Consider the following 20,620-nt stretch of genomic DNA (forward strand, 5'->3'; position numbering starts at 1 on the left):
CAGATTTATCGTATACAAATGGTTTAGGTGATTTACATCATCTTCTGGCCAGAGGCCTATTAACATTTTATGACTCTTGACAAGGACTTATCAACAAAGACTTATTTTCTCTAAGAGTAATTATTCTAAGTTTTGGCGCCATCCTCCGAAGATAAGATTACGTTCCTATAGGGTGGATGTGTAATGGGTTTACAAAGGAAAGAATTTACTACCTTAAGGGTCTAAAGTTACTAACACCAGGCCACTACTTATTTTTTCTACATACCAACTATATTAATTAATGCACATTCAAGGATACAATTCAAGGGATGTGAAAACTTGGCAACAAACATTGGCTCATCAATGAAATCTTTTACTAGTTTTATTCTGACAGTTTCTAATTCTCTGAGAGGCTCTAAGCTATTTGAATATCTTAAGCTTCCCGTGCCTCTGGAGGCTGGGAGACTGTAAACAATCGTATGCATAGCTGTAGGTGTCCGGGTAAACTTGTCAGGCGAGTTAGAGAGCCATCTGAGGGGTTTGGATTTAAACACTCCTAATTGCCCAGGAACTTTATTAATTGGAGCTGTAAGTTAACTCTTTGACAGAGAGAGCGAGATGGTGGTGGGGGACAGCCCCCAGTAAAGTCAGAGGTGAAAGCACAAAGCAATAAAGTAGGCAGACTCTGGTTTTTTGGGGGGTAGATGCTCGAGAATATCCGGGGGCACTCCCGAGGCTCGATCCCGCCTTTGCGTATGCCGAGCCCCCTTCCTCATGACCTTTGTCACGAGTGGAATGTCTCTCGCCGGCTCCCAGCACAATACAGTTGCCAAAACATGTTGTTAAAAATTATTATTGTTATTCTTTAACAGTCACAATAGCTGACATTTATTAGAGACTTTATTGGTGCCAGGCATTGTGCTAAAACCTTGACAGCCTAGAATAATGGTGACACTTGAGTTCAAATACTAGTACTACCATTAAGTGACTGAGTGATCTTGGACAAGTCGTTTAACTTGTGCCTCAGTTTCCTCAGGCATATGATGGGGAAATTAATAGTACCTACCTCATAAGGTTATTGGAAGGAATGACTGAGTTCATACATGGAGGGTGCTTAGAAAAATGCCAGGCTACAGTGAACAATCAATAAGTTCTTTTTTTTTTCTTATTGAATGATTTCATTTATATAAAATGTCCAAAAAAGGCACATTTATAGAGACAGACAGCAGATTAGTGGTTGCCTGGGGTGGGGAATGGAAGTGGGGATTAACGATAAATGGGCATCACAGGGGTCTTATTGCAGAGATGAAAATGTCCTAAAACTAATTTATCATGATGGCAGTAAGTTCTAACTAGGATCACCTAATTTGATTCCCCAAATGACCTTCAGAGATAGGTTCTATCATTATCTCCATTTTACTGATGAGGAAATTGAGTGGCAAAGCTAGTCCCACATCCAGGTATGGTGGCTTTAACCACTAGACTATACTGCTGCATGAATCATGTCAGCAGCTGCCATTTAATCAGCATCCCCTGTGCTGAAGGCACATGCTGGGCACTTCCTGATGCTCACAGACACCTCAGGTGGATATTACTGTCATTTTGCAGATGAGAAAACTGAGGCTTAAGGTGACCATGGAACTCATCTAATTAGATGTGCATACTCCCCTCTGCAGCTCTACCTCCCTGTGTTTCCTTTTTTTTCTGAAACTGGAATCTGTTCAAGGGCCTCTTCTCTCATCTCTGTATTTATATATATATATTTGCTGCCAAACGCAGCTTGTGGGATCTTAGTTCCCTGACCAGAGATCAAATCCACACTCCTGGCAGTGGAAACTGCTGGACCACCAAGGAAATCCCATATTGTATTTAAAAAAATAACATCAGCATACTGACTTCTACTTCCTAAAGAAAAATCACACAAAAAAAGAGACTTTGCATGCATCAAAGATATGATTATAATTTTTTGGATAGATGGTTCCTTGACATCAATTTAGTTGGCTGTTACTTTGGGAATTTCAGAGAAATCCCTGACCTTCCCTCCCTCCGGTGCTCAGGGCTGGCTGCTCCACAGTTCTCTGTCTCAGTCATCAGGCATTTCCTGTCCTGGCTATCCACTCCTGTGACAAGGCTAGGCCCCTCAGCCCCGAGGTCTGTGAAGTAGCCTGGATGCCTTGCTCTGTAACAAAGGAACGGAGAGAACAGCGATGTCCTGTGACCTGAAAATTCTCCCCAAAGCCAGGTGTCACCTATTGTATGATTCCAAATATGTGAAATGCCCAGAACAGGCAAATTTATAGAGACAGAGAGTCATTTTGCAGTTGCCGAGGGCTAGAGGGGTGGGAGAATGGGAAGTGACAGCTAGCGGGCACGGAGGGCCTTTCAGAGGTGATGAAATGGTCTGGGATTAGATGTGGAGATTGTTACACAACCTGTGGATATACCACACACCACTGAATTGTACACTTTAAAAGGGTGAATTTTGTGGTATGTGGATTATATCTCAGCAAAGTTGTTTACAAAAGAAAAGTCAGGCATCCTGGGGATGTGCCTGGTCTGTTCCTGCCCACAGCTGCAGGGCATGGGGTGGGGGCAGCGAGCCTTGGGCAGACCTATGGACCCTCTGTAAAGGAGGGTCCGGGGCCTGGAGCCACAGAGGAGGGTGGTGGGAAACAGCCTGGGAGATGAGGAGGCTGTGAGCTTAGGGATGGGCCCTCCTCTCATCACCCCAAACTACCCCATGTGTCCATCTTTTATATGTTGGATCCCCACTTATGATCTGGTTCTCATGTGGAGTCCTCTGCTGAAAACAGAAACATCCCTGGGTTAGAAGTCATCTAAGATTTCTTCTCACTCGCTTATATAGTGGCCTCTATAACATGCCTCACTATCTCCATTTCAATATAGTAACTCTAATCTCATTGTTTTTACTGAGCCCTTACCTCTCAAGAAGGAAGTGGCCACCCACTCCAGTATTCGTGCCTGGAGAATCCCATGGACAGAGGAGCCTGGCAGGCTACAGTCTATGGGGTTGCAAGAGTTGGACACGACTTAGCAACTAAGCACACCTCTCAAAGAGGTGAGGCTTCTGGTGGCTCAGACAGTAAAGAATCTGATGCTATGTGGGAGACCTGGGTTCAATCCCTGGGTCTGGAAGATCCCCTGGAGAAGAGGATGGCAACCCACTCCAGTATTCTTGCCTGGAGAATTCCATGGACAGAGGAGCCTGGCGGGCTGCAGTCATGGGGTTGCAAAGAGTCAGACACGACTGAGCAACTACAATTTAGACATTAACCTTAGTTAATGTCCCTGTCTTTCTGACTTATTTCACTTAGTATGATAATCTCTAGGTCCATCCATGTTGCTGCAAATGGCATTTTTCATTTCTTTGTATGGCTGAGTGATATTCCATTATATACACACACCGCATCTTTAAAAAATATATATTTATTTACTTATTTGGCTGGACTGGGTCTTGGCTGCAGCCCATAGGATCTTCTATCTTTGTTGCAGCATGCAGGATCTTTAGTTGTGGCATATGAGATTTTAATTCCCTGATCAGGGACAGAACCCTGCATTGGAAGTGGGGAGTCTTAGCCCCTGGACCAGGGAAGTCCCATCTTTTTTCTTTTTTTTTAAGTTGAAAACAATTTTTACTATCTCACAGTTTTTGTGGTTCAGGAATCTGGGTACAGCTTAGAAGTCTTATGTCAACACATCTTCTTTTTCTGGTCATCTGTCAATGGACATTAAAGTTGCTTCCTGTCTTGGCTATTGTCAATAGTGCTGCTATGATCACTGGCCTGATACTGTTTTAATCCCTAGCTCTTAGGCTCCATAGGTCAAGCTGGGTCTTGTTCAAAAGTTGTTTCTAGCCATCCAGCTGACTTTAGTTCTCCTTTGGCTGTGCTGGGTCTTTGTTGCTGAGTAGGCTTTTCTCTGGATGTGACGTGCGGGCTTTTCATTGTGGTGGCTTCTCTTGTCGCAGAGCACAGGCTGTAGGGCATGTGGGCTTCAGTAGTTGTGGCTCATGGCCGCAGAAGTTGTGATGCACGGGCTTAGTTGCTCCGTGGCATGGGATCTCCCCAGACCAGGAATCGAACCCGTGTCTCCTGCATTAGCAGGCGGATTCTTTAGCACTGAGCCACCAGGGAAGCTCCCTCTTCACCACTATTTTATTTTACTTCCCTCCTTTTTCCCTTGGAGTATTTAGGTTTCAATTAATCATATTCTTCATTTCATGGCATTTATCATAATAGGTCTGCTTCAAATCCCTCTTTAAAAAAATTATTTACTAATTGATTTCCCCCTTTTATCTCATAACCCATTCTTATTCACCTCCTTCTACAATAGGGAAACAGTTTTGATGTGTTTGATATGTAGTATGGTATTTGAATGTATTCTTACAAAAAATATATTTTTATCTTTGTGCGATATTTTTCCAGTACATTTTTTGTATTATATATTTTTTCATCTTTAGAAGTTCCACTGGGTCTTTTTCTGTCTTCTATTTCTCTTTTATGTCCTTGTTTTCCTTTACCTCCTACTGAGCATACTGATATTTTTAAATTGGAGTACAGTAGCTTTACACTGTTGTGTCAGTTTCTGCTGTACATCAAAATGAATCAGCCATATGTATACACATGAGTGAAAAGTGAAAGTGTTAGTCTCTCAGTCGTGTCTGACTCTTTGCGACCCCATGAACTGTAGCCTCTGTCCATGGAATTCTCCAGGCAAGAATACTGGAGTAGGCAGCCATTCCTTTCTCTTGGGGTTCTTTTCCACCCAGGGACCAACCCAGGTTTCCCACATTGCAGGCAGATTCTTTACCATCTGAGCCACCAGGGAAGCCCATGTCCCCCACCTTTTAAAAAAATTTCTTTCCCATTTAGGTCACCTCAGAGCACAGAGCAGAATTCCCTGTGCTATACAGTAGGTTCTCAATAGTTATCTATTTTATACATAGTAGTGTATATATGTCAATTCCAATCTCCCAACTCATCCTACCCTTCCTTTCCCCTTGGTATCCATATATTTGCTCTCTATGCCTGTGTCTCTATTTCTGCTTTCAAGTAAGGTCATCTATACCATTTTTCTAGACTTACTGATAGTATTTAAAATAGATGCTTTAAGGTCCTTGTCAGCTAATTCCCTTATATCTGTCCTTTGTGGATCTAGTTCGATAGGCACTTTTTCTCATTTTGAGTCATACCTTCTTGCTTTTTTACATTAAAAAAAAATACACTATTTTTAAGAGAAGTTTTAGGTTTCATTGTCATTGGAGACAAGAGAGAATTGTTTGATTTTGTGATGGCATATCTGAAAAACCAAGCAATATTACCATCTCGGTTATAAGGGACAGTTAAAGGCATGGGAGGAGGAACAGGAAATGATGTTTTTACCATGTGGAAGCTTAATGAATCCAGGGTGAAACAAAAATATGCTAAAAGTCATCACACTTAAATGCAATTAATTCTATTACTTGGGGCTCTGACTGTATTCATCAGTATATGCCATGGAAGTGTGGCAGCAAGGCGGACCAAATGAATTTTGATAAATTGAGCTTAAACTCTGCACTGATTTCTCTTATAAAATTGGAGCCACATTTCCACATGGCGGTGCAGAGGAGAGAAGAACTGGTGGGAAGCCTTCATGGCCAGTCCTGAAACAGAGTCCATGTTTTAACCACACCATCAGGACAGGGTCCCCAGCTGGTCAGAAGTGAAGCTGTGCTCCTCGAAGGCAGGATGGTCTTATGTCTTTGTGTAAGCATCAGAACCACTGCCTGGTTTACCACAGGGGCTTTACATTTGTCACTGAATGAGCGCCAAATGGCTAAGTGAAGAGACATAGTAATTAATACCAAGAGTGTCATGTGGTGTAATATACCTCAGGAACTCTATCGACCTTTCCTGACTCTGAGATCTTGTCCATCTTTGTCCAAGCATTGCTGTGTGAATGTGCATGGAGGTGCGTGCACAAGCACACGCACACCCCACAGTGGTTTTTCTTTTATGAGGGATTCAGCTCCCAAATTATCAATGAAAATCTCAGATACAAAGTCACCTGAGACTCACATCAAATTGTGAGTCATCAGGACTGACAGTCTGCAGAAGTGAGGCTAAAGAAAACTCATTTCAACACAAATTTAATGAGCATCTACTCTGGCCAGCACTATGCTGGGGATGAAGAAATGCAAGAAAAGTATTTGATCTGAGCCCTACTCTAGGGCAATTTGTAATCTAGCTGACAAGATAGGACAAGTATATGAGATCACAGAGAGCTTCATGCAGTGATCAGATGTGTGGCATTGGTGGCTGGAATTAAGTGAAAGCACAGGAAGGAGGATGAGTGGGCATGGAGTAATCGGTGAAGACTTCACAAAGGAAAACACATTGAGAACAACACGTTGCTGGGATGTGTAGTGAAGTTGCAATGGTTAGTGAAGTTGTAAGGAAGGCTTGTGGTTAACACTGGGAGGCTCTGAGATTAGAGATACGGGGGTTTAAATCTTGCCATGGCTTTTCTCTTGCTGCCATGTGATCTCAACCACTCTAAACTTCAGGTTTTTCCTCTTCAAAGGTGGAATAATCACAAGGTTGTGGAGGGGATTAAGTGAGATTATGCCTGGGCAGTGCTTGGCATCATTCCTGGCACCTAAAAGGATGATGATGTCATCAACTGGCAAGGAAGCTAGCCAAGAATGGAAGACAAGCTCACTTGGGGATGTGCTTAGTGACAGCAAGGTCTCCATGTAGGCTCAAGTTTCAAATTTAGGAGTCATTGGCACAGAGTGAGAGATGAAGCCACAACAGAAGCCCTTTGCTGGGGGACAGAGAAAGCAGGACAGAGAGGGAAAACCCTGTGAAACATGTACGTGCATGACTGTGCAGGTCTGAACACTGCTTCCTTTGCATGACACTGAAGCTGAAGTCTTGGCCTCCTCCCAGAGTAGAGAGCCATTCTTGTCCCTCTGTTGCCTCACTATGACAGCTATTGTCCCCTATCCCAGTCCTCTCATGACGCATGATGAGGAAATGGTGAGAATGGATTAGTGCAGACCCATTACTGCTCAAAGCTTATGCTCTGTGGAAAGCCAAGCTTGGTATCCACAGCACAGCACACAGCCTTCAGTTGGAAATTGTCAAAATGGACAGAAGAGTCGAGACATTCATTCACTCTTCCAGCAAAGATGCACCCACGTTTCTGCAGAACAGGCCTGCCTTGTATTGTTAATGGTTATATAATGATAAAGATGACTATCACACAATCCCTGCCCTCAGGAGGAGAGACTCATAAACAAATCGTTAAATGCCATATTCCATGTGTAGTAGAGAACTCAGAGTGCCATGAGACCACTGACCCGTGCTTGGGTAGGAAAGCGCCTGTCTGGCCACGTCCAGCAGCAGCTGACACCACCGCTGACACGTCATGAATTTAGCAATCAGGGTGAGGAACGGAGGCTTGCTCCCTGCTCTCTCTGACCACCCCTCTTTGGCAAGTGCTCTTAATACCATTAAGTGTTATCCACCCTCCTGTAATCTTAGCATTAATGTGCCCACGGTAATGCTCTTGAGTCACGCTCTTGCCTCATATGCTCTTGCCTCACTGCTGTCTCATGTTCCTTCAGTGGCAGCTTTTCCCACCTTCAGCCTACTCTCTGGGGTGGTCCTGTGTCACCTCCACCTACAATTCACTGTCAGCTGTGCTCACTCCCCACCCTTGTTCCTTGTCCTGTGCAGACCTGCCACTCCAGGGAAGTGCATGGCTCTCCTTTGGGCTTCTCTCCTCCCCTTCCTGGGCTGCATCCAGGGATGTATCCCCCCCAAGCCTGGAAAGGCTTTGTGCCAAAGAAGGACCCTAAACTAAAATCTATAAGCAATTAAACGCTTATTATAAATAAGTATCTAAACTAAAAATTCTAAACATTTTAAAATGAAAGTGGTATTTTTGAAGAACTATTAGAAATATCTCTATTTTTTGACTCAGTCATTTTACCTCTTGGAATCTGTCTCAAGGGGGAAAAACAGAAATTGATCTACAGAGATGTCCATCACAGCATTAATTACAATAGGGGAAAAAATTAGAAACCAAGCAAATGTCTGAAAATAACCTCTGCTGAAGTTTAAAAAAGTATATGAACCAATAACAATACAGTGGGTTCATATATTTTTTTAACTTTAATGCTGTGATGGACATCTCTGTAGATCAATTTCTGTTTTCCCACCTTGAGACAGATTCTAAGAGGTATAGCAATACCAGTCTTCCCTGGTGGCTCAGATGGTAAAGAATTTGCCTGCAATGCAGGAGCCACGGGAGACCTGGGTTCGATCGCTGGGTTGGGAAGATCTGGAGAAGGGAATGGCAACCCACTCCAGTATTCTTGCCTGTAGAATTCCATGGACAGAGGAGCCTGGCAGGCCACAGTTCATGAGGTCTCAAAGAGTCAGACATGACTGAGTGACTCACTTCACTTCATAACAATACCAAAAAAATGGGAGAGGGAGATTTAAATGCTTTTCTTTATAGAAGAATGCCAGCTAATACATATGGAAAAAATGATACTGTTAGAATATAACCATTTTGGTACCACCATGGAGAAGAGAATGGCTACCCACTCCAGTATTCTTGCCTGGAGAATACCATGGACAGAGGAGCCTGGTGGGCTACAGTCCATGGGGTCGCAAAGAGTTGGACACAACTGATTGTGTGTTGGACACACAATCAAGGTTGAGCATAGCATTAATTCAGGCAAAGATGATCAGGAATGCTAAAATTACTTGGTGAAAGATTTTTAGGGAGCAATATATTTCATGCTAGTTATTTAATGACAAGAAAAATCATAAAGACAGCATTCTACCTTCTTTTAAGAATTTCTCCATTAGGCATAGATTCTCACTTTTCTAGCCTTTGTTACAGCCTCCTTGACTTCCTAGCTGTATCTATAAATACTTTCCTTAATGAGCTTCCAAGACAGTACAACCACACAGAAGGGGAAATCCAAGCAGCAGAGCCCTTTGCCTAAGAATCTGATGGTCTTAATCTTTACCACAGGAGGGAAAAAATTTCAGCTATTTGGTTTGAAGATAGAGATTTATGGCCAGGAGGGAAGTGAGACAAGTCAGGCTACTGAGTTTTGCCAAGGGACCTGCCTCTGCCACCTTGCTGGCTAGGGCAGGGAAACCCAAAACCTGCAAGACCCTCTGTTGGCCCTAGGAGAGCTTGTCTGAGAAAGCAGACAAGCTCTCACCTTTGTGCGAAGCCTTAGGGAGAGGAGCTCAGGAAGGTGGGGAGGAAGGTCGGACGGGTCGCCAACCTGGTGTCCCAGACAGCTCCTGCCTGCCAAGTGTATGATTTCCCTGAGTCGAGAGCGCTAAGCCTAGGAATCCATGGCCCACAGGAGATTTCTGCCCTTTCTACAGTGATGAGGTGCCTGGGGATCCCCACCCGAGTGATCACCAACTTCAACTCTGGCCACGACACAGACGGAAACCTGATCATTGATGAGTATTATGACAACACAGGCAGGATTTTGGAGAATAAAAAGAAGGACAGTGTCTGGTGAGAGACATCTCTTTCTGGGGCAAACCACATGAGCCTGCTACCCTCCCATGCACCACCCCCATTTCACCAGCCCTGAGGCTTGGTATCCCCAACCCTAAGGCTGAGAAGCAGCTAAACACAAATACAACCATCTTCTGAGTTTAATATATCACATCACAGGAGCTCTCTGCCCTGAGGGAGTTTTCCTCTTTTTCACCTCCTTCATTTAATACTCAACCTGTGGCTCTGATCACAGATGGCCTGAAGTCTCACCTTTGGACACAAAGGTGAGCCCGTGACCACCTCTGTGAGTGGACAGCAGACACAAGAAAGGGCTACGAGAGTCTTCTGAGGGAGAGTGAAGGGTTTCCATTGGCTCTGGAACCTTCACTCTTTACAAAGAGAGGAAAGCTCCTTTCTGGGCAAGCTAAGGCTCACAGGAGGAAGGGTGGTCACCTGCCTCCCACAGAGGTGCACAGGCCTGCAGCACCCTGACTTTCTATCTAGCTGTCCATCACTCATCGTCCCCTGCCTTACTCCAGAAAGAACTCGAGCACCACCAACTCTCCCTCAGCTTCACCTGACACCCACTCCTCTGGCTTCTGCCTCAGGAATTTCCACGTCTGGAATGAATGCTGGATGGCACGGAACGACCTCCCACCTGGATTCGGAGGCTGGCAGGTGCTGGACGCTACACCTCAGGAGACAAGCAATGGTGAGACTCTCAGGAGGACAGGCAGAGCCCAGTGCCACAGAAACAGCCCCCACCCCCACCCAGCCCTGCAGCCACAGCCCACCGAGGCCCCTCTGTTCCCCGTCAGGCCTCTACTGCTGCGGCCCTGCCTCCGTCAGAGCCATCAAAGAAGGAGAGGTGGATCTGAACTACGACACAGCCTTTGCCTTTTCCATGGTGAATGCTGACTGTATGGCCTGGCTGGTCTTTGGAGGGAAGGAGCAGAAACTTCACCAGGACACCAGTACTGTTGGTAATTTTATTAGCACCAAGAGCATCCAGAGTGATGGGCGGGATGACATCACGGAAAACTACAAGTATGCAGAAGGTATGACCAAGCCAGGCCCCTGCAGAATCCAAGTCCTGGCACCTTCCCCAAGACCCCAGGGAACCTCTCTGCCAGCTGGGACAGTCCTCTGCAGTAGGGGAGCCGGAACCCAGGCCCACTGTCTCCTCAGCCCTTCAGGTTTAAGGGCCTAGTTGGGGGTCCCCATTGCCTCATTGCGCTTCCTCATGTCCCTCCCCACCCCACTCCCCACAGGCAGTGAGCACCCTCTGCAAGATATTCACGTGGATTGCAGGGCCATCGACAGCCATCATATAGCAATAGTATATGACCTCCTTGCCCATGCTTTCCTGAAAAATCAAACTGAAGAGGGCAGGAGATTGAGTAAACTCTTTCCTACTAATTAATTTTATTAATTTCATATAACTTATTGTTTGATTCGTGTTTTATTGGGTGTTTGGAGGACAGGTCAGACCACAGCTAGCACCGCAGCTGATCTAAGGCCAAATGTTCACTCCCACACCCACACCGTGCGGAGGATGGTTCTGAGAAATGGGATCCCTGGCAGGGTCTTCTGACCCAAGCCAGTGGGGCAAGGGGCATCTATGTCAGTCAGCTGTGGACTGATTCCTGGAAACTGAGACCAACCACCAGTTTCAACTACTAGGGAGCCAAGCAAAAATATGCAATCTAAGAGGGCAAGAAGCAGGGAGAGGGGCAGGATCTGAGCAGGAGCAAATCAGGACTGTGTGGGCTGGTGGCGGGAGCACCTGAGATTCCTGGAAGTGCCATTAAGTGCGTGTTTGTGTTTGTCTATGTGGGCCTTTAGGGCCAACACAGAGAAGGCCCAGAGTCCAAGCCTAAGAGACAGCATTGAACACATCCAGGGTAATGGCAATCCATCCCTCCACCTCAATTCTCTCTGCGGCTATCTTCACTGGGGATCACTTCAAGGACAAGTGGTTTATCAGTGAGGAGATTTAAAAGCTACAGGAGGGAAGGAGAATGAGCAAGTGAGATGAGGAAGGGGAGCAAGCCAATACTGGGAGCCTTGTCAGGCCTGTTAGCACTGTGGGTGGGTGGCTGGGGCTCAGTCTACTGGGGTCCCTGTCAGTGAGGTGGCTGAGAAAATGTAGGATGAAGAATGCTGTGGTCTCACTGTGGCCAAATCATTTGTTGTTAATCTGAAATTCAAATTAAACTGCCCTGTATTTTTATTTGCTAAATTTGGCAATCCTATCAGAGATTTAGTATAAAGTGTAGAACAATACTGCAGATTTATCCCACCCAGGAGGCAAGGGGCCTAGGCTATTTATCCACCAACTCTTTTTGGTCAGGGGTTGAGGGCTGCTCTTGGGGGGGTAAATTTCCTAGCGCTTTCAGTCTGCTCCATGCATGAGGTGAGTCAGCTCTGGTGGCAGAGAAAGCCTCAGACGGAGAGTCTCAGGTGGTGGAATTTGAAATGAGGGCACTGGTGCTGTGCTCTGCCCTCCCAGGTTCTCTCCAGGAGAGGCAGGTGTTTCTGAAGGCTCTTCAGAAGCTGAAGGCTGGAAGGTCCCCAGGCTCCCTCCGAGCAGAATCGCAACCTAGGTCCGTGCCACTGAGTGACAGTCCACGGAGCCTGGCTACTCCTTCTCTCCAGCCCAGTGATGTTGTCCAGGTCTCCCTGAAATTCCAGCTGCTTGACTCGCCTGACATGGGCCAGGACATAAGGTTTGTCCTGCTGGCCCTCAACATGTCGCCCCAGTTCAAGGACCTCAGAGTGAACCTGAGTGCCCAGTCTCTGCTGCATGACGGCAGCCCCCTGCTCCCATTCTGGCAGGACACAGCCTACATCACACTCTGTCCTGAAGAAGGTATGGGCTCTGGGTATGGGCATGAACACAGAGTAGCTTATGGAAATGCCATAAGGGGGGTCAAGCCAGCCAAGGGTTTGAGGGCAGATCCCTGTGAGAATTGTCTTTCTAGTGTCTCCTCCAGCACATAGTCCTCCTCCTTCCTTCCTTCCCTCTTCCTCCCTCTCCTCTACTCGTTTCTTTCCTTTAACCTCTTCCTTTTCCTCAATCCTTCCTTTATTACCTCAAGGAATATGGGCTGGGTTAGTGAGGAAAGCCTGAGATTTGAAGTCCTCCAGACCTCTGAGGAGGCAATGGCACCCCACTCCAGTACTCTTGCCTGCAAAAAATCCCATGGACAGAGGAGCCTGGTAGGCTGTAGTCCATGGCATCGCGAAGAGTCGGACACGACTGAGCGATTTCACTTTCACTTTTCACTTTCATGCATTGGAGAAGGAAATGGCAACCCACTTCAGTGTTCTTGCCTGGAGAATCCCAGGGATGGGGGAGCCTGGTAGGCTGCCGTCTATGGGGTCGCACAGAGTCAGACACGACTGAAGTGACTTAGCAGCAGCAGACCTTGGTTAGAGCCTCAGTGCACCCACATACTAGTAGAATAACCCTGGGTAAGCCATTTCACCTCTCAGCCCCTCCAACAGAAAACTGAGTACCTGCTTCATTGGGGGCTCAGTAAGGTCAGCCTCTCCTCTGCATAGTAGGGTCCCAGATCCACCCAGGCCCAGCTGATTTCTCTAGCGAGTCTCACCTCATTCTGTGTTCTCTCCCTAGCAAAGACCTATCCCTGCAAAATCACCTATTCCCAGTACAGCCAGTACCTGTCCACAGACAAGCTGATCCGCATCAGTGCCCTGGGTGAAGAGAAGAACAGTCCTGAAAAGATCCTGGTGAAGAAGATCATCACCTTAGCCTATCCCAGCATCGTGATTAATGTAGGCAAGAGCCCTGCATGTGGTCTGGGGGCTCCTTGGGACTGACTGAGGGTGGGGGATAGAGACCACTGAGAGCTTGCTCAGGAGAGCAGCCCCTCCTTCCCCCTGCCTCTTCTGGTGCCTCCAGGAACCTCCCCACCAGGAGCAGGTTTATCAGAAAACACTGGATGAGGTCTCCATCCTTTTGTACCCTGAGAGGTCTTATGGGTGCATCTTGAGCAACTGCCATGGGGAGGTTGGGGAAAGACGCCTCTGTTGTGTCTCCTCCTGCTGTTGGCCTTCCCCAGGGTCAACATGAGGAAACTTGGGCTCAAATGGGAGGATCCTGAGTTGGGGAAGAGCGCTGCCTGAACAAAGGTCAGCTCAGGTTTGATGTGCTATTTCCTGGCTGTGGATCCTTAGACAAGCCCTGGGCTTCTGCATCTTGAACTGTCAATGATGGGCTTAGACTAGATGGCCTCCGAGGACTCCTCTTTCTCTGACATTCTGGTGGGGAGACTTCACAGGGCTCTTCCTGCCAGTGCTGTTTCCCCATGGCCAAGCAGCCCCCTAGATCCTGCCAAGTGAGCCTGGGGTGCCCCCTGGTGGGGTGCGTCTGGCAAGCCCAGCCACTGGAGTCTATTTTAGGGAGGGTTTCCAAAGGTGCCTCCAAGTTTCCCTAGGCTACTTCCTTCTCTCTAAGCCCTGAATGATCCACTGGCCTTGACTCACACTGGTGTGAAAAGAAACTGAGCCAACGAAGATAAAAGGGTGAGAAGGGATGGAGTTAGACCGTGAAAAGAAAAAACAAAAACTGTCCCCAAATGATCCTACCCACTCAAATTATTCCTGGGATTCCTTTGGAGCTCTTGTTTATTTCACATTTCAATGAAATCCTTGCAGCAGAGGAAATATTACTGAAGACTCCCAAGTCATCAGACCTTTCCATACGATGGGTTGAGTAGAAATATTTTACACAAATGTCCATACATGTGTAAGTGAAGTAAAAGTTTCACATAACAATATCTTGCGTGATAAACACTGATATGCTATTCTATTTCATTAAAAAAATTAATTTAATTATTTTAATTGGAGGCTAATTATTTTACAATATTGTGGTGGTTTTTGCCATACATCACCATGAATCAGCCACACGTGCAAAAATGCCCCCCATCCTGAACCCCCCTCCTACCTCCCTCCCCATACTATCCCTCTGGGTTGTCCCAGAGCACCGGCTTTGAGTGCCCTGCTTCATGCATCGAACTTGCACTGGTCTTCTAGTTTACATATGCTAATATACATGTTTCAATGGTATTCTCCCAAATTATCCCACCCTCACCCTCTCCCACATAGTCCAAAAGTCTGTTCTTTACATCCACCTCATTAGAATTGCTGGGATGTGGGTCATTGAAGATCTTGCTGTGATTTATGTCAGAGTGTTCTGCCTATGTTTCCCTCTAAGAGTATAGTTTCTGGTCTTACATTTAGATCTTTAATTCATTTTGAGTTTATCTTTGTGTATGGTGTTAAAAAGTGTTCTAGTTTCATTTTTTTACAGGTGGTTGACCAGTTTTCCCAGCACCACTGGTAAAAGAGATTATCTTTTCTCCATTGTATATTTTTGCCCTCTTTGCCAAAGATAAAGTGTCCATAGTTGCATGGATTTATCTCTGGGCTATTTTGTTCCATTGATTTTTATTTCTGTCTTTGTGCCAGTACCATACTGTATTGATGACTGTAGCTTTGCAATATAGTCTGAAGTCAGGAAAGTTGATTCCTCCAGTTCCATTCTTCTTTCTGGCTATTCAAGGTTTTTTGTGTTTCCATACAAATGGTGAAATTATTTGTCCTAGTGCTGTGAAAAATACCACTGGTAGCTTAATAGGGATTGCTTTGAATCTATAGATTGCTTTGGGTAGTATACTCATTTTCATTATATTGATTCTTCCAATCAATGAACATGATATATTTCTCCATTTATTTGTGTCATCTTTGATTTCTTTCATAAGTGTTTTATAGTTTTCTGTATATAGGTCTTTTGTTTCTTTAGGTAAATTTATTCCTAAGTATTTCATTCTTTTTGTTGCAATGGTGAATGGGATTGTTTCCTTAATTTCTTTCTGTTTTTTCATTGTTAGTGTATAGGAATGCAAGGGATTTCTGTGTATTAATTTTATATCCTACAACTTTACTATATTCATTGATTAGCTCCAGCAATTTTCTGGTGGTATCTTTAGGGTTTTCTATGTAGAGGATCATGTCATCTGCAAACAGTGAGAGTTTCACTTCTTCTTTTCCAATCTGGATTCCTTTTATTTGTTTTTCTTCTCCAATTGCTGTGGCTAGGACTTCCAAAACTATGTTGAATAGTAGTGGTGAGAGTGGGCACCCTTGTCTTGTTCCTGATTTTAGAGGAAATGCTTTCAATGTTTTGCCATTGAGGAAAATGTTTGCTGTGGGTTTGTCGTATATGGCTTTTATTATGTTGCGGTATGTTCCTTCTACGCCTGCTTTCTGGAGGGTTTTTATCATAAATGGGTGTTGAATTTTGTCAAAGGCTTTCTCTGCACCTATTGAGATAATCATATGGTTTTTATCTTTCAATTTGTTAATATGGTGTATCACATTGATTTGCATATATTGAAGAATCCTTGCATCTCTGGGATAAAGCCCACTTGGTCATGATGTATGATCTTTTTAATATGTTGTTGGATTCTGTTTGCTAGAATTTTGTTGAGGATTTTTGCATCTATGTTTGTCAGTGATATTGGCCTATAGTTTTCTTTTTTGGTGGCATCTTTGTCTGGTTTTGATATTAGGGAGATGTCGGCCTCTTAGAATGAGTTTGGGAGTTTGCCTTCCTCTTCTATTTTCTGGAAGAGGTTGAGTAGGATAGGTGTTAGCTCTTCTCTAAATTTTTGGTAGAATTCAGCTGTGAAGCCGTCTGGTCCTGGGCTTTTGTTTGTTGGCATAGTTGTTATTACAGTGTCGATTTCCGTGCTTCTGATGGGTCTGTTAAGATTGTCTGTTTCTTCCTGGTTCAGTTTTTGAAGGTTATACTTTTATAAGAATTTGTCCATTTCTTCCAAGTTGCCCATTTTATTGGCATATAACTGCTCATAGTAGTCTCTTATGATCTTTTGTATTTCTGTGTTGTTTGTTGTGATTTCTCCAGTTTCATTTCTAATTTTATTGATTTGATTCTTCTCCCTTTTTTACTTGATGAGTCTGGCTAACAGTCTGTCTATTTCATTTATCATCTCAAAGAACCAGCTTTTAGTTTTGTTGATTTTGTTATAATCTCCTTTGTTTCTTTTTAATTTATTTCTGTTCTGATTTTTATTTCTTTCCTTTTACTAACTTTGGGGTTCTTCTGTTCTTCTTTTTTTAGTTGCTTTAGGTGTAAAGTTAGGTTGTTTATTTGATGCTTCTCTTGTTTCTTGAGGTAGGCTTGTATGGCTATGAACCTCCCTCTTAGCACTGCTTTTACTGAATCCCATAAGTTTTGGATTGTTGTTTTTCATTTTCATTTTGATTTTATTTTTGATTTCTTCCATGATCTGTTGGTTATTCAGAAGCGTTTGTTTAGCCTCCATATGTTTGTGTTTTTAGTAATTTTTTTTCCTGTGGTTGACATCTAATCTTACCACATTGTGATCAGAAAAGATGCTTGGAATGATTTCAATTTTTAAAAATTTACCAAGGCTAGATTTAGGGCCCAGGATGTGATCTATCCTGGAGAATGTTCTGTGTGCACTTAAGAAAAAGGTGAAATCTATTGTTTTGGGGTGAAATTCCCTGTAGATATAAATTAGGTCTAACTGGTTCATTGTATCATTTAAAGCTTGTGTTTCCTTGCTAATTTTCTGTTTGGTTGATCTATTCATAGGAGTTGGGTATTAAAGTCCCCCACTATAATTGTGTTACTGTTAATTTCCCCTTTCATACTTGTTAGCATTTGCCTTATGTATTGAGATGCTCCTAGGTTGGGTACATATATAATTGTTATATCTTCTTCTTGGATTGATCCTTTGATCATTATGTAGTGTCCTTCTTTGTCTCTTATCATGGTCTTTATTTCACATTCTATTTTATCTGATATGAGTATTGCTCTCCTGCTTTCTTTTGGTCCCCGTTTACATGAAATATCTTTTCCCAGCCCTTCAGTTTCAGTCTGCATGTGTCCCTAGGTTTGAGGTGGGTCTCTTGTAGACAGCATATATAGGGGTCTTGTTTTTGTATCCATTCGGCCAGTCTTTGTCTTTGGGTTGGAGCATTTAACCCATTTACAGTTAAGGTAATTATTGATAAGTATGATCCCATTACCATTTACTTTGTTGTTTTGGATTCATTTTTATAAACCTTTTCTGTGTTTCCTATCTAGAGATCTTTTAGCTTTTGTTCAAGAGCTGGTTTGGTGGTGCTGATCTATTTCATTTTTTTAAAAATGTTAATGACAATCCATTAAGTTGTCCATACTTGGAAAAACACAGGCCATGGAAATCTAGTTCTTTAGGAAGCAGATCTAGGGAATAGTGCCCTCCATAAATGTCTGATGAATTCTCCTCTCTGGATTTCCTTGTTCAGGTTTTAGGAGCAGCCGTTGTGAACCAGCCGCTCTCTATACAGGTGGTATTTTCAAACCCCCTCTCGGAGCAGGTTGAAGACTGTGTGCTGACTGTGGAAGGAAGTGGTCTCTTCAGGAGACAGCAGAGAGTCCTGTGAGTGCTGGCAGTGCCCACTCTCCCTCCCATCTTATCCCCGGGGTGGAACTGTCCTTTGTTCTAGACATAGGGCAAGGGGAAGTCTGGCTTCTGAGTAGAAAGGGGCTCTGAGGTTATCATAATCCCATGGTTTTCTGACAGTCTGTTTTCTCTGCTGCAGCATTGGAGTCCTCAAACCCCATCACAGAGCCAGTCTCACTCTGGAGACTATCCCCTTCAAGAGTGGCCAAAGGCAAATCCAAGCGAATCTGAGGAGCAACAAATTTAAGGACATCAAGGGTTACACGAACGTCTATATTGGGTTATAAATTCTGGGACAAGAAGCTGGATGTGTGGATGTTAGGCTTTAGGCAAAGAGCAAGTTCAAATGCGAGCTGTGCCTTTTCCCACCCAAACAGAGCAGCAGAGAAGAAAATGGCAATGGATAGCCCCCTGGGCCATTTGCTTTGCTCCCCAGGGACTCTGCTCAGGGCCCAGGGATTCCACGGTGTCCTATCCAGAATTGTGAGACTGGCCATGCAGTCCAGAATTGCAGACTTGATTTAATGACCCCCAGATGTCCAGAAAAGAAGACTGGCTGAGCAGCTGTCCCTTTGTCATTGCAATGGCTACTTCCTTAGTACCAATAAACTTCAGCTCTCATTCTCATCTTTGTGCCCAGACACCCATCACTTCCCCCACAGCAGCTCCACCTGTCCTCTGGATGCTGGGAGTGAGTGTCCTCCTGTTTTACTACTTGAGCCCACTCACTCATTCAAAAAACATTTACCAAGGAGTTTGGGATAGACGTGTACACACTGCTATATTTAAAATGGATAACCAACAAGGTCCTACATGGAGCTCTGCTCAGTGTTCTGTGGCAGCCTAGATGCGAGGGGTGTTTGAGGGGAAAATGGATACATGTACATGTATGGCTGAGTTGCTTCACTGTTCACCTGAAACTATTACAACACTGTTAATTGGCTATACCCTAATACAAAATAAAGAGTTCAAAAACAGAAAAAGAGAGAGTAAAGAAACATTCACTGAGTGGTTGGTATGTGCCAGGCACTGTTCTAAGTGTAGAAGTGCATGCATGCTCAGTCGCTCCGTTGTGTCCTACTCTTTGTGACTCTATGGACTGTAGAGGATGAGGCAGCAAATAAAGCAACGTCCCTGCCCCCTGAAGCTTCCATCGTGGGGGTGGGGAGACAATCAATATGTCAATAAAAAAAGAAGGCACTTACAGAGGGTCTATCATTCATGACTGAGTTAGGAAAACAAAAACCTTTGTAGATGTCCCTGCTGCTGCTGCTGCTTAGTTGCTTCAGTTGTGCCCAACTCTGTGTGACCCTATGACTGCAGCCTGCCAGGCTCCTCTCTTCATGGGGATTCTCTCGGCAAGAGTACTAGTGTGGGTTGCCATGCCCTCCTCCAGGGGATCTTCCCCACCAGGGATCAAACCCGGGTCTCCTGCATTACAGGCAGATTCTTTATCACGTAGATGTCTCTACATGCTACTATCTTTACATCTTAGAAAAAAGTCTGGGAGATCTCTCACTTGGGCATCCTTTGAATCCCTTCCCAAATCACATCTAAGAAGTCCCTCAATCTTAACTGTCCCAACCCCTTGGCTAAAAGTCCACTGGTGCATTGTGGTACTGGATGGCCGAGTTCTGGAGAGAAAGCTGGCTAAATAACACAGTGAGGTAGATTTTAGGTAGGGAGTGAAGTATCTCAGACTTTTCTATTGGTTGCTGCTGGCCTTTATGGTCCTACTGAGCACAAAGCAACTGCGATCATTGTTTCCCCTGGCTCACACCAGCTTTCTCACAGCAATGCAGGAAGTTCTGTGTGGAGAAAGGCATGATGCACCGGCCCTCTAGGCACTGGCTACGTGACTGAGGCAGCTGCTTAGGGCATATATTAAATGCATGCATTAAATCAAAAAGTTAAATACTTCTATTATATATGAACAAAAGGGTAAGTACAGTTAATCAGAGGGAGAGAAAGGGGTGTGGTGGGAATTGCAGAGTGGGTTGATAGTCCTCTTAAAGAGAGGGCTGAGAACCAGGAGGATTCTGGCAGCATGGAGCTGGAGGTAGCCTATAATTATTTCATTCTATAATTATAATCTGACAGTCATGAAAAATGGTTTAAGGAAAACATCATGGAGGGGGGCATCCTACAGAGGCAGTGACCCTTGAAGGACTTGGAGTGTTTCTGCTACTGCACTCTCAGACTCTTTCACAAACCCTGATTTTAACACCATATTCATTTACTCTTTTCATCAGCAAGTATCCACTGAGTTTCTAATTGGGGCCAGGCCCTGAGTTAGGCACCTAGGATAAAAGAAGGACCAAGAACTGCCCTTGTGGAACTCAAATTAAGCATGTTGAGAATGAAAAATAAACAGGAGGGGACTTCCCTGGTAGTCCAATGGTCAAGATCTCACCTTCCAATGCAGGGGGTGTGGGTTTGATCCCTGGTCAGGAAGCTAAGATCCCACATGCCTTAGCCAAAAAGAGAAAAAAAAAAAACAAACACAAAAAAACAGAAGGAATACATAACAAATTCAATGAAGACTTAAAAAAAATTTAGTAAGTAGGAGA

At 44.5% G+C, this 20,620-nt stretch overlaps 1 protein-coding gene across 3 annotated transcripts in view; it reads left to right on the plus strand.

Annotated features, from left to right (window-relative positions):
* TGM5 (transglutaminase 5) overlaps positions 1-18,922 on the plus strand; it is a 35,009-nt gene extending 16,087 nt beyond the window's left edge. For 2 of the 3 annotated variants that reach the window (XM_006072766.4, XM_044933181.2), the window contains 7 exons: positions 9,402-9,540; positions 10,134-10,237; positions 10,344-10,583; positions 12,038-12,397; positions 13,166-13,326; positions 17,893-18,026; positions 18,190-18,922. In XM_006072766.4, the coding sequence (XP_006072828.3) occupies positions 9,402-9,540; positions 10,134-10,237; positions 10,344-10,583; positions 12,038-12,397; positions 13,166-13,326; positions 17,893-18,026; positions 18,190-18,337 (1,286 nt within the window). In that variant the 3' untranslated portion in view covers positions 18,338-18,922. The remainder of the gene's footprint in view (positions 1-9,401; positions 9,541-10,133; positions 10,238-10,343; positions 10,584-12,037; positions 12,398-13,165; positions 13,327-17,892; positions 18,027-18,189) is intronic. The other variant, XM_025270908.3, reaches the window with a different exon arrangement.
* Positions 18,923-20,620: the final 1,698 nt, after the last annotated feature.

This window comes from Bubalus bubalis, chromosome 20 (genome assembly GCF_019923935.1).
Source record: "Bubalus bubalis isolate 160015118507 breed Murrah chromosome 20, NDDB_SH_1, whole genome shotgun sequence".
Taxonomy (NCBI): Eukaryota; Metazoa; Chordata; class Mammalia; order Artiodactyla; family Bovidae; genus Bubalus; species Bubalus bubalis.